The 14,249-nt window shown below is 38.0% G+C and overlaps 1 protein-coding gene across 6 annotated transcripts in view; it reads left to right on the forward strand.

The window, feature by feature from the left end:
* The window catches only part of LOC110048328 (C2 domain-containing protein 3-like), a 280,755-nt gene extending 266,878 nt beyond the window's left edge, over window positions 1-13,877 (forward strand). For all 6 annotated transcript variants that reach the window (XM_089272540.1, XM_089272539.1, XM_089272541.1 and 3 more), the window contains 3 exons: window positions 5,969-6,055; window positions 8,336-8,553; window positions 10,742-13,877. In XM_089272540.1, the coding sequence (XP_089128666.1) occupies window positions 5,969-6,055; window positions 8,336-8,553; window positions 10,742-12,044 (1,608 nt within the window). In that variant the 3' untranslated portion in view covers window positions 12,045-13,877. The remainder of the gene's footprint in view (window positions 1-5,968; window positions 6,056-8,335; window positions 8,554-10,741) is intronic.
* The last annotated feature ends 372 nt before the right edge of the window (window positions 13,878-14,249 follow it).

The following is a 14,249-nucleotide window of genomic DNA, read 5'->3' on the forward strand; positions in this document are numbered from 1 at the left end:
GCAGAGAAGTTTACTTAATTAGTAAAATTAATGTAGTGAAATTTTCTATTTAATTTTTGTACACCTGATCTTATGAGTAATAACGAAGAGGCAAGATTTGCTGTTACTCCGAGTTTCGTGCTTACGCACTCATCAGACAGTAAATACTGTAAATTATAAATACTGTCTGATGAGTGCGTAAGCACGAAACTCGGAGTAACAGCAAATCTTGCCTCTTCGTTATTACTCATATACTCAGCTCTACACTATATGTGTATTGAGCACTATTTTAATGGGATCTGCTACTTCCTCATATGGTTACACCTGATCTTACAGAGTACAACCTTTGGTTTAACTGGTTCACTTTACTGTTAAGGAATAATTAAATAAATCACACCAGAGTGGCTTTGTATCTTTATTATAATTCTCATTATCAGTAGAGAAATCACACTTGTACACTGGTCCACTGATACTCTTACATGTATGTTAAACATGGGAAAGCAGGTTGCATCATCTAAATCATAGCATTCTATGCCTGTGTGGGGTGTATATGCCAGGAGGTAACCACCTAAGAAAAGACAAACATAAATTATGTCATTGTTTCAATGACTCACTGTGAGTGGGTATTTGCTCACATACCACCTTAATAAACAAGATGTATTAATGTATAATTTTTACCTCCGCTTTAAACTTTTCAAACCTACAGTTTGTTTTCACTTTCACAGAGGTTCTTAAATTCACAAGCACACCACCCACCCACCCACCCATATCACATCTTTTCTATTGTAATTTAAGCAGTGCAGCTACTAATAGATTGACCACAAAAACCTAAAAACATGACTTTAGAAACACAGGTAAGTGAGAATATTGCCAGTTTTGCTTTTGCCACCAATCACTCTGCTTTTTATAAAAAATACATGGAAGATAATGACAAAGCAATAACAAAACCAACCAACCAACCTCTGGCAAGTCAATAAACACATCAAATTCCCCTCCAAAATTCTCTTCAACACCTTACAGTACATGGAAATGTCAGCGGCATAAATTCAACTCAATGATTTGGCATGCTACTATCATCAAATTTTTACCCTTTGATTCAGAAGTTTTAGGAGTATCAAATAGAATTCCACTATAGATTACAAATGCTATTTACCTTTGCAAATATCTGCATTAGTTCTGGAGATATTTAAGTTTAAAATGTGTAAAATATATGCAAATGAGAGGACTGATGATGTCATACACCAAACCCAATATTACATCAAGTGCAGACCATATATACAGCAGAAATTATTGAAACTTGGTAGCCTTATTAAGTTCTACAGGCAACACACTAATATGGCTATAAAAAATATGTTCCCAATTGGCAACTCTCCCATCTAACATGCTGATCTTTTTTAATTTGGTACTTGAAATTGATAACAAGGATGCTACACCTTGGCAACTTGTTGGCCAGGATATGTTGCACAGTCTTCACATCAGATAATGGGTCTGTACATATTATTTATGTATTTATTAAACAGAGATCTCCCCATCCCATCCCTATGGAAATTCCAATTTTGATTAATACTTTTCTTTAAAAAGTTTGGCTTTTGAGACCCTCCCCATCCTTGGAATTTCCAATAATCTCCTTGGGGTGGGTATGGACATTGTCTAGAACCATACAATAAAACAAATAAACAAACTTTAAGATAAAATGTTAAAGTATAAGTCAGTGGGACATATATACGTTAATTAACTTATAAAGACATGATTGATCATTGCAACTATACACAACTTAAGCAAAGGTGAAATTATAGCCTGAAAAAAAAATTAGGTGTGAACTGGATTCCGACCCATGACCTCTGTGATACCGGTGCGATAACTTAATTAATTAAAGTTCTATGCTACAACATACCAAACTGCCAATTTATTATGAAGTGACACAGCTAAAGGAGAGTTGTCAAGATATCAACTTTTTTGTGAATTCTAAAAGATCAATATGAGTCTTCTAAATTTAAGATTATTATACCTAACAGAAGACATACAGTAGAGCACTGCATTGTGTGCTCTCTCTACACACTCTTCCAGGCAGGATAGTAATATATACACGTACTTTTTTTTTTGGAATATACTGTTACCACATGGTCATACAAGGGGTACTAGTTGCTGCTGAGTAGTCTTAAAATAAGTGAACTAAGTGCAGAAAATATAAATAAATGTATATTAAATATGCACCAGTTCAGTACAATCTAATACTAAATTTCAATCAGCCCCCCAAAAAATTGTTAGCACCCGATATTACATGTACTTTGTGAAGGCTTCTGGAGGGGTTATACTTTTACAAAGTACCTAGCAGCAGGTACTCTTTTGATTTGCTCAAGCAAGGGGGTCAGTGCGGCCCTCTTCACAAAAGTTAAACCCTTAACCTATTTGAGACCATAATCTGCGATTTTCCCTACCCCATTTATGACTGTTGCGACTGCTACAGTTGCCCTAAACATAAGTTTTGAAGGACTTTTGTTGATGGTCTTATCGATAATGATGAAAATTGAGGTAGCTTATTCTAAAAGACATACCAAATTAAAGACTAGAGGGCAAAAGCCTTGCCCTAGAGTATTTACAACCAAAACGGCTGAATAACCATACCCTTTGGGGCTGCACATAGCTATATATAACACATAGAGGAGAGTTCCCTCTCCCCCTCCCGCTGGAGCAGGAATCAAAATGTTATTGCCTTGATGACATAATAAAGATAAAATCTCAAAATAATCAAGAGTTACATGTATGCATGGGACTTCACTATCAAAATGATGCCTGTTGCTTACTATAAATTGCATAAATTACTCCTACAACGTGCCAGAATTCTGTTAATCTGGTCACCAACAGGCCACAAAAATCTGACTGTATAATTAATAAATAAGAAAATGACTGACTGAGCTTTTGTTTGAGCCAGAATAGAGTGGCCATAATAACGAGGTGGCTGTGTTAACGGGGGTGGCTGTAAGGTGAGGTACATTCCACAGTAGTGATAAAGATGACACTCTCAAACACCAGTACCCATAAAGATTTTGGACAGTAGATTTCGCATAATCAGTTGGAAAAGGAAGAGGGAAAATGGAAATAAAATAGAATGGCTCTTGTGTACCAAAGACAACCCTTTCCCCGAGTTACCCTGGCAGAGCTAGCTTTTCAATTATTTCTTTGCAAAATTCAACCAACCGTTTAAACGAGGATCACGAACAAACTTGGGGGCGAGACAATTCAGGTGGGCAAGTTGACTCGCCTAGGCAGGTTAAGTAACCAACAACTTTTCTTTGAGTATACATAAACACTTTGGCTCGCCTAACTGGAACAACTCTCGGCATGGCGAGTGTCGTAATGCCTAGATTTAAGATTTAACGTAGCAATTTGTATCAAAGAAGAGAAAATTAACTTAGCAAAACCCACTGTGATCAAATGACTGAGGGAAACTTAAACAAAGAGGGATAGTTGCACATTTGATTATTCAATAAGAGTTATGAATAATCATGCAGGGTCAACTTTTACTCGGCCTACAGGGGCTACATTTTCACATACAAACACTTGATAAAGTTGCCTCAGGGGGAGGGTATCTCGGGTACCCGAGACCATATAAATGGGACCTGTGTTGCCTCAAAGAACACCCCCACGATTTTCAAAGGGGAAGGTCCTTAAACAGGACCTTAACTTCGGACACCTTCAATGGCAGATTCCCTCTGATGGCTTGGATTTGAAGAATTGATTTAATTACTTTTAAAGAGGACTAGAACTTAATAATCTTGCTTCCATGCCGTGAATCAAGTTTTTACTGGGCGTTTTAAAAGCACTCACCAAAGAGAAAGAGACTGATGACCCCAAAGTACCAATATATATGTACTGTATCTTACTGAAAACAACAATCTTCAAGGAGAGATGTGGGAATGTGGGATACTGACCTTCAGCATGCGATCCAGCTTGTCTCTTCTACGAATACACGTGAGCCAAGAGCAACAAAAGCTCTGGTGACAGCGACTTTCGGAGCTAAACGGCTTCTGTTAATTATGTTCCCGCAGTACACAGTGCAAACTATGGCCAGCAATACTTCATCCAGGTTGTTGTTAACATTATAGGCTATTGCACTTATTGTTATCACTAAATCACGAACAACAAGAACCAAAAGTCGGAAGAACACCAGTTTTGCAAATGTGTAAAACTCACCCGACGATGACCAAAGGCTCTCCGTTATTTTGCTTCAAAACAATAATAAACTTTTCTCTTTTCCCGAAATTTTTGCTTAAAAAGTCGAAGTAATGTGTCTGCAACATCTTTTCATCCTCAATACAAAATGAAACGAAACTGATGGTTTACAAATAGAGGGAAATCGTGAGTAATGGAAACGCCATTTTCTCGCTTTGTGAAACGAGCCGCCAAGCGCAGTTTAAACCGGATGTGACGTCATTTTTTGTTGGATGATGCCTATACGAAAATTTCAGGAGTTTTCTGCCCCGCCCCTGCTTTGTGCTAAGACACTGTCCACACTATGCCGTAGGAATTTGGAAACAGAGGTTTCACTCTGAAAATGCATCAAATGTTTTCTGTCCACACTACGGCGGTGGAATTTTAAAATGCAGCAATCACCGGTCATTTTGGATTTGTGTTTGGGAAAAAGTCAGTAAGGGATCACATGATTATTGTGATGCTATTGTTTTCAAAAAGCTCTTTTTTGAAATGTTTCCCGTCCACACGAAAACGAAAATCCTGCATTTTCAAATTCCTCCAGTTTGAAAAGCATTTTCGAAAAGCTTCATTTTTGTGATGGACTAGTGCGGGCGGTGGGCCTACATGTAACTGTAGAAAGAAAGCTCTGTTTTTAAATTCCTACTATGTATGATCGTGCCAGATTTCCCAGATTTGCAGTATTTACGGATCCTCAAGCCTCCCTTTAGAATTACGTACATCACTAACGGATGATCAAAGACTATAATTGCTGGTCATTGATTACTTGTTGATGACATCGATTACTCATCAATTTCATTCACTATTCATTCTGGTATTGATTACTCCTTAACTTCCTATTGATTGCCCATCGATTTTTCAATGATTATTCCTATGTTAGTCCAGGTTATTATGCTGCACAATCATAGCAAATTTCCAGCATATTTCTCTGTTTCTTCTGACTTCCCTGTTATAGGTCTTTGTCGAGAATAGTTTGCAATGATAATAATGAATAAAGATGAAATATCAGTATGCTAATAGAAAAAAAGAGAGAAATACATTACATGTATTTTAAGATTTCCTGTTTACTGGTTTACATATTTGGCATGTGGGTGTCTGATGCAGAGAACCATTTATTGATGCTTCTCTTGAAGAGGTCTAAAGATATTGTATAACGAAGTTCCTCGGGAAGATCATTCCATAGAGAAGCTCTGCTGTAACTGAAGCTGCGCTTCAGGTAGTCAGTTCTTGGTTTCGGTAGACACAATTTTTGGTGTGGCGTCGGGAAGATCAAAGGTCAAATTTGCACTCGCCAAGATCTAATTTGCACTGAAGGTTAATCAGGGAAAGTAACTGAATTCATAGAAATCAAAGACCTTTCTGTTGTCTTTTTCAAAGTAAATAGGCCATTCATTACAGCACAAAACAAGTGCCAGCATGCTAATGAAGAAGTAGGCAGTTGTCGCACTTCAGATGATCATGATAAGTTAAATAACATTTTGCATTGTGACATGTACTGTGGACAAGTTGTATTTATTAATCTTAAATTTATGATCTGCAAGTCACAAGATTTATTGAGAAGCAATCAATGAAATTAGCGTCTAATCAGTAGAACCCATGACTGATTACCCATCGATTCCTCTTTGATTTCATTCACGTAATTTGTCATAGATAAGTTAGGTCTGAGAATTACAAAATTTGAGATAAAATGATAGAAAATAATCTTAAGCATGTTTCATGCAATCAGCCATTTGGATGTGTCACTTGCTAACAATTTCACTGCTGTTATGGTTGCCAGCTTGGTGTTTCACCTGTGAACCCTGTATCTCCATCACGGTGCTTTGCTCTTTCAAGAACTACAGATATCCATTCACCAAAACAAGATGTAAGTATGTCAGTATAATGACCTACTCTACAGGAGTGTCTCACTCTCCCAGAATGCCCTCCTTAGGATTCTTTCTGCTTAGCCAAAAAATCCATGACCACCCTGAAAATTAAAAGTGGCCAATATCATTATTGGAGATTTGCCGACAAGACACTTTTGTTGAATTTGAGATCTACACTGAAACCACCAGCCCCTAATTTCTCATTATTTTGAAACTCAATACTTGAAGGACCAAAAAATAAAAAGAACAAATTCTTCACCAGGATTACAACTCGGAACCTATATTGTACTAAGGCAAAATCTACAATCCCGGACAAAAGTAGCTGGGACAGTTGAGCTGCATCGCATATGCCCCATCCCCCCTAATCAATGTCGCGTTTATTTCAACAAAAAGGGGAAAAAATGACCTGATTATCAACATTGTAAGTGGGGGGAAGCGAAGAACTTGCTTCGTGTCCCAATATTTTTGTCTGGGATTGTCTGAAAGAAGAATTTAAAGAATGTCACACCACTCGCTGTAACAAAGGTTGGAGGAAAGGGGAGATGTACCGTCTCGCGGGTACAGCTAACGAGTGCTGCTAAAAAGAAACAGCATGTAACGACATATTTTACCTGGGTAGGAATTAAAGAACGTAAAGTCATCTTTCTAAATGACCTTCTACAGTAGGCGATTGATAAGTCCATGACATGACCTCCTGTTGCTTCTCGAGGGGCAAACGGCTCACTTGCTTGCCCCTAAATTCCAACTGTGCACTAGATATTGTGTTTGAAAAGGATGTTTCTATTTCCTTCACTGAAAAAGACGACCTTGTCTACGTCTTTAGAGGGGTGGTTGATTCGCGCGAAACGGAAATGATGCAAATTCGGTTGAAAAAGTGGGTACCGAGCAAGTGGATATTTTCGCCTTGTCCTCGCTGTTTCGCGGAGTTTATCTGTGGACAGCAATAAAGCGTTGCTGCTACCTAAACGCGATTTGATTATGCATGTCTCTCTTTGTTTTCTCCTCTAGTACCGGAACGCGCATAAAGCAAGGTGCGTTCTCGACTTCAGAAGTGTCATCGGGTTGACTGCCGCGATTAACCCTCACGATTAACCATGGTGGTAAAACATTTTGTTTCCAAACTGCTCCATGTCATTCGAATTATACCTTTTTCCGCTCTATAGGAATTGCAAAAGCTATTTAACATTGTCTGGGATCAAGAACTAGCAAAACAGAGCTTTGCGAGAAGGTTTATATGGTTAACCGTTCAATTGAAATAGAAACGTAGTTAACTTATTGTCTTCGGCAAACGGTTAACCTTATTTCAAGTGTCCAACTCTACTATTTTACCACCAAAAGAAATTGCTTCCATCTTGCATTTCAAATAACGTGAAGTGAGAAATTTTTGTACCTTCTGCCAATTGGGAAGAACAGCGAAGGTTAGGTTGCAAAACGTTGATTTTCAAGTGGTTAACCGTTGTGGTTATTCGTGCGCGTTAATTACATACATGGCACCCGAAAGTTGTCGTGTCGCGTATAATCATGATTTATCTGATAACTGTATACGTATAGGCATATCAGTGGGTTTCAGTCAATTTATTTAACACTATTCCGTGAAACAACACAAAGATCTGCTACTTTGCGAATTAATAATCCTAGAAAATATCTTAAATAATAGACACGAGCTCAAACCTTTCCTAAAATGCCATTTTGCTTGAAGCAGATCACAAATTTCGTTCTATTACAGGCGGTTACGAGTTATATTCCACGAATATCTACACCGAGCCTTAATCTAGATTAACGTAGGAAAATTCTGCCCAATTTCCAGAAACAAAGTGTACGTCATTGACCCGAAATCAAATTCTAAAATACTGTGACGCCATGACAATCGTTGGCGTTACCTGCATTGGAAAAGTCTTCGCATATCTCTTTCAGACAATCCCAGACTAAAGTAGCTGGGACAGTTGAGCTAGATCACGTATCCCCCATCCCCCCTAATCAATGTCGCGGTTTTTTTCGGTTTTTTTGGGGGTTTTTTTCATCAAAAAGGGAAAAATCACCTGATTATCAACATTGTAAGTGGGGGGAGGGGAGAACTTGCTTTTTGACCCAACTTTTTTTGTCTGGGATTGAGGCCTGAATCTTAAAAGAGAAAGTGGTTCAAAGTTATTTGAGGTAGAATTCTTGTTGCTCAGATCAGGAAAGTCCAGTTATGCTTCGGATTGAATATCCAACATAAATAGTTTTCCTACGACATAATGGATATTTGCTAAACTTTGTTATTAATATCCTCATTATAGGCTGCCTTTATGACCTCTTTCCAAATCAGCCATGGGACCAATGACTCTGATCACAGATTCCAAATCAATCATCCTCTGTCAAGTCAGCTGGAAGAGGATCACAAGGAAGATCTCACTAGTTTCCGGCCATGCTCGTATGACAGTATTGGACAAGAAGCAGACAGAGAAATTGATGCACCAGCAGTTTGCTCCACATCTCTTCTGTTTTCCCAGTTAAGGTTTGTGAAAGATCCTTGGAGATAAACCTGCTTTGTTAGTTGTCCTCGAGAAGATTTTTGTGGTAGGTCTTGACTTTGTAAATAATTGACCATAATAAATAATTGAAAATATTCATACAGGGTGCCCACTTCAGTTATAAAACTGATACCAATGTGAGCCTTGTAAAATAAAACCAAAATGGAAGGAATAGATTAACCCTTTGAATAACAGCTACGCATATATGCGTAATTAATGGTCGTGCTCTTTGTACCACTTGTGACGTCATCAATTTAAACGTCATCAGACATTCTTGATAAGCAGATAGTAGTACTAGGCTAGGCCTTTCTGCACAGTGGTCAGGTTTAGATATCGACGACATTCCGACGTCGCAAATCGAAAAACAGCGTTATCAGTTTTGGTGCAAAAACGGTGGTAAAATGGTCCACTACGCCTATGATTGATCAAGGTCCATTTCTAGGCTTCGCCTGTAATTAACATCCAACTTTTCACGGCAGCCAGAAAGAACATACAATGCAAAAGGTAGCCAGTGTAAAAGGGCCGAGAAAAACAGAAAGGAAAGGGGCATCAAACAAAATTGAGAACGGTTAATGGCAAATGGCTTATGCGCATGCCCGGAATTGAAATTTTGCTCAGTTTTATACCTGATCCTCGAAAAAGCTCTCCTTTTAGTAAAAAAAGGCTTTCTTAGCAAAACTTAGGCTTATTTAGCGTCATGGCAGCTAAAAAACCTGACTAAACGGTTAAAAACGGTCTTTTTTGGCGAAAGTTTGGTATTCAAAGGGTTAAAATAAAAAAAAGGAGAAAGATAAAATTTTACGATAACTGCAGAAATTCTTGCACGCTCATTGGCTAATTTTCATTGTCAATAAGCGGATAGACACATGAATTTATAATTAATGGATGCGTCAACAAGCGATAGCGGGCAATTTGACGATTTGTTATTGTAAAAAACAAATTGACGTCAGTTTTTCTTGCGTGTGTCCTGTTATTGACAGTGAATTTCGTCGTAACATTGTCAGAGTGGTCTCCGGATCCACTCGGCTATCGCCTCATGGATCCACAGCTACTTTGACAAGGTTGTGGCAAAATTCATGATCAATAACAGGACAGACGCTACTTTTCCTCACAAAACACACAACTGTTCATATGCCTCTTGTGACTCCTCATTGCTGCTGATGGCCAATTTTTGGAGATAAGGAGAAAGGAACTAAAATGCCAGTGGCATTTCGTACCCCTACAGCACATGTTTTAGGCTTCATGCCAGCATAGTTTTCATTTTGATTAAGAACTGAATACTTTTTTTTCTGTATTTTGCTTCCATTTATTCCTTTTAGTTTTTTTTTCATACAGAATCTGAGTGGACTTACCAATGAAATTAACAGCTGCCTAAACTTTGAGAAGTCTCATTTAAGCTCCTTAATACGATGTAATTTTACAAAGGTTCTAGAATCATCAAAATAAATACTCTCAATGCTGCTGAACACTTTGCCAGACAAAATTGTCAGCATGACATTATTTTGGTGGATGCTGAGGACAGAGAAATAAAAGCTGCTAGAGGTGGATATTAGTTTGAGAACCTTAGAGTATATTGCTCTTTACGTGACTGGCATGACATAGTTCAACCTTTTGACAAGTAGTCGCACAAATAAGTATGAGGATTGCGTGAGTCTGAAGGCCAGCAGCAGAACTTTGCTGGAATTTCTCCAATATATTATTATTATTATTATTATATGATTTATCTGCATACTTGCACAGATTAATTGCCCTTGTTTATATTAATTTAAGTCCAATATTGGCAATAAATAAGGCCAAAGAAAATTAATTTTAGACTAAGAAAGGAATGGCCTTCACAAAATCAGGAAAGCTTAAAATCAAGCTTTGAAAGTGTAATTACTATTTTTCTCGAAAAACAACTGTCAACCACTTTCACAAGCAGTCTTTAGAGGCACACAAAGGGTGTTGTGATTTATAGTTAGATACAGCGGCTTGAGGCAATCTAGTGAATGGTAGGTCTCAGCTTTTTTCATACTTGCTGGATTGGATTTCTTTCGAGTACAAGTACCAGCAATATTTACCCCAAAGCATGCAAATACTGTGTTTAAATTTGTGTCAGGATTAGGGTTAGAAAGGAAAAGCAGGAGGGGAGCAGGCTCAATGAATTTCTTGCTCACAATACTTTTTTTTTAGGCATAACATGAAGGAACTAGATGCTCTTCGGCAAAGTTTAAGTGTCAAATTACTATCAAGTAATTCAAGGAGTGACCCTGGAAACATTCAAGAACAGCGTCCTGTCATTGACCCACCACATTGTCATTTTGCTGGTTCAGATGCAACTGAAGGAAATAAGCCTTTAAAAACTTTGGAAACAGTGGAAGTCCATGATATGGAACACAAGTTGCCTAAATCAAATTTTGAAGAAAGCGATCTTAGGCATGATGAAAATAGTTTGATCTCTAATGATGGAAGCAAATTGTTGCCTCTGATCTCATCTCTAGAAACAGATCAAGCTCATGCCTCTGTTTACCACAACCAAACCACCAAAAGAACTATTGATGTTGTGCTAGATAATGGAGCAGGGGCCTTTAATTCCAATAACATTCTTCGTTTTAAAGGGAAGGATGATCTGCAGCATGATCCAATAGAAGACGGTAGCTTCAGTAGTGAGAAACAAAGGACTTTGGCTGAAGAACAACAGCCATCTGTCGATAGTGAGCTTAGTGTAAGCGATGTTTCAGGAGACCTTTCAGTAAGTGGATATGTTAGGGATAACACAAAAAGCACAAGGTATGCTGATTTAAAAGACAGCTGGCTTAGCAGTGAAGAAGAAGATAATGCAGAAAGTAGCCAGTCTGAAAAGCCTGACTTAACAAGTGCTCTTTCGGCATTCACTATGGAATGTCTGAATAATGCTGCAAATGCAACTAATGTTTACTGTCGTGGTATAGATTATCATGCCAGTGATCATGACGATAATGGTGATGAGGACTGTGTAATGCTGAGTCATGTGGATAGAGATCAGGCTTTGGAAGACTATGATGTTGGAATTGGGACAACTGTTGTTGACTCTGCCACTGCAGTCATGACTTCTGAAAGTGACTATGAAGATGAATATAGCTCATATAACACTTTAGATTCAAGGGGATGGCCAAAGCAGGCTTTACTGTCGAGCCATCATACTTCATTTAAACAGACCAGCGCTGCTATTTTGCCAAATTTCTTCATCCCATCAGAGCAACTAGAAGAGGACATGAGGGCACTTAGATTGGGTTCTTCAACCAAAAGTTCACATTCCAAACTTTTAGCTCATTCAGAACATTTGAAAACTCATCAGCAAACAACAGAAAACTTTACTGAGAAATTTGCCAAAAGGCAGCCAGTTTACAAGGCAAGGAAGGATGAAAAACCTCCAGTCTCTGATGCAGAAGTGAATCGAATAGCCAGAATTTTCAGTTTCAGTTTTGGGGGTGAATCACAGACCAAGAGCAGTTGATTGAACTTTTCTGATTTTAAAGAGAGAAGATATTAAAGCACTAGAAACACAGTCACACAGACTGCAGCTTGCAGCTTATCTTGACATGATAACCTGCTGGGTACATTTTATTTGTTCAGGAAACAACCTAGCAGGTTATTGTTTGTAAACCTGTGGATATACTGGGAGTGGTGACTCTTAGGCCCTGTTCATACGCCGTAATCAGTCTATTTACATCTAACTGCAAGAAGACAACTGATAAATTGGTTCAAATGTCGTACTTCACATGATCTTTTAAATTTCAACATACAATTTCAACTTCCAACTTTTTGTATGCCATGAAATACAACACAACTTGGGCAAAAAGCCCAATTGCAATATTCAGGTTAATTTACAAATGCAATGTTCACACGTAATTCAAATACAAGCAAGAAAACTATAATGAATACACATCAATTTTGATGCTGTTTACCAAAGTGGCGGCACTTTTACACACTAGCCTGAATTTCAGCCGCCTCCTCCGCTCGCTAAGTCGAGTGACTTAGCGAGCGGAGGAGGCGGCTGAAATTCAGGCTAGTTTACACACGAGAACAGGAAAACATAAAGTACAAATATCGTCCACTTCCCTGACGAGCGAAAACCGCCATTTGGATGCCCTGACGCACAATTTATACTTCTGCGCCTACTCAGGTCTTCAAATACATTAAAAATACATTAAATTTAATTTATGTATGTGGTTCGGCTCGTGAAGATCAGGGTCTAAATCAAAGCCGGTCCACAGCCGTTATTTCCGGCTGAGCCAGGCGTGAAGAACAGCTGAGCCGATCCGAATTCAATCCGGCCGTTTCGAATTGATTCAGGCGCCATGCTTCACATAAACTTAATTCATTGAATTCAATTCGACTAACGTGAAGTACGGCGTCTGAACCGGGCCTTATCAATGGTAAATGCAGGCATTGCTAGCTAGTTAAAATTTGGTGGAATAAGTCATTCATAAATGATTTCATGTGTACTGGTTACCTCTAAAAACTAATGTAAAATAATATCCAGAAACGTAAGTGACCGTTAATAGTACCCTTTGATGAAGGGTTTTAGCTGAGGATCATAACTAAATAAATAAAACATTTGTTTACCCTTGGTAAGTGGTATAATGCAATAAATTATTGCTAACGATCGATGATGAAGATGAACATGATAACTCAAAATTAAATTATCAGTTGATTAATTAACTTGCTTGCGTTAGATGTTACACTAAGAAAATAACACCTTATTCTTACTAATTTTTGCACGCACTTAATTTCCCGAAATACCGGGAGCTGCATTTCGTTATTTTTTGCAATTCCAGGGAAAAAACTATATATTACATAGATTTAATTTTGTGGTTTTCCTACTCCTTTAATCTCCCTCCGCAGGGGTTTCAAAATGTTTTGAAGTAGGCGGCTGTGACAAGTTAGGGGCCGCAAGGCCCCTCATCCTATAGGGGGTCTGGTGGCATGCACCCCTCCCCCAGAAAATTTAGAAATCTACAATATAGAAGCTAGGGAATGCCATTTTCAGCATTCAGAGTTAGATAATGATCTATCAGTGGTAAAACTTCATTGATTTTCTTAGGTGGCGTTAATTTAATGAAAACTAGTCAAGGAAGCAGAGATTTAAATTGACCACCGCGTTGTCTTACTTTACAGAGCAACATGAAAATTAAATAAATCTTTGTAACACGTTTGTCTGAGTTAGAAATGTAAAAAATCATTTAAAGCGTTTCCAAATCTCACATTTGTCATTTATAAGATTAAATTAAAGCTTAGGATTATCATCTTCAAGGAGTGAGAATAAAGCGATAAAATCATCACATTAGTTAAAGCAGGGTTCGAAATTAAAAAAAATCCTGAAGTCGCCATTTGGCGACTAAGGTCATCCACTTTTTTTCTCACCGACCCAAATTTTTGGCATTTTCAAAAAAAATAATGTAACGACGTAGTCAAACCATTTTTCACTTTAAATAATTCTTTTAATCTGAAAAATGAGCATACAAAAACCTAAACGTAAATTACGTACCCTCCGTAGGCATACATGACCTACTGAATGCTCAAGGTTTGCAATGCATTATAGGGCGATTTCGAATTGGAAGTTTTCCGACGTGAGAGAATCGTTTTAGCAAAGAAAAAGGATTGGATGCTTTAAAGGAGCTCAGTCACGGTTTTCACATTTTGAAAAGTTATGCCTAAA

This window comes from Orbicella faveolata, unplaced genomic scaffold (assembly GCF_042242905.1).
Source record: "Orbicella faveolata isolate gen_17 unplaced genomic scaffold, um_ofav_v1 contig_35, whole genome shotgun sequence".
Lineage (NCBI taxonomy): Eukaryota > Metazoa > Cnidaria > Anthozoa > Scleractinia > Merulinidae > Orbicella > Orbicella faveolata.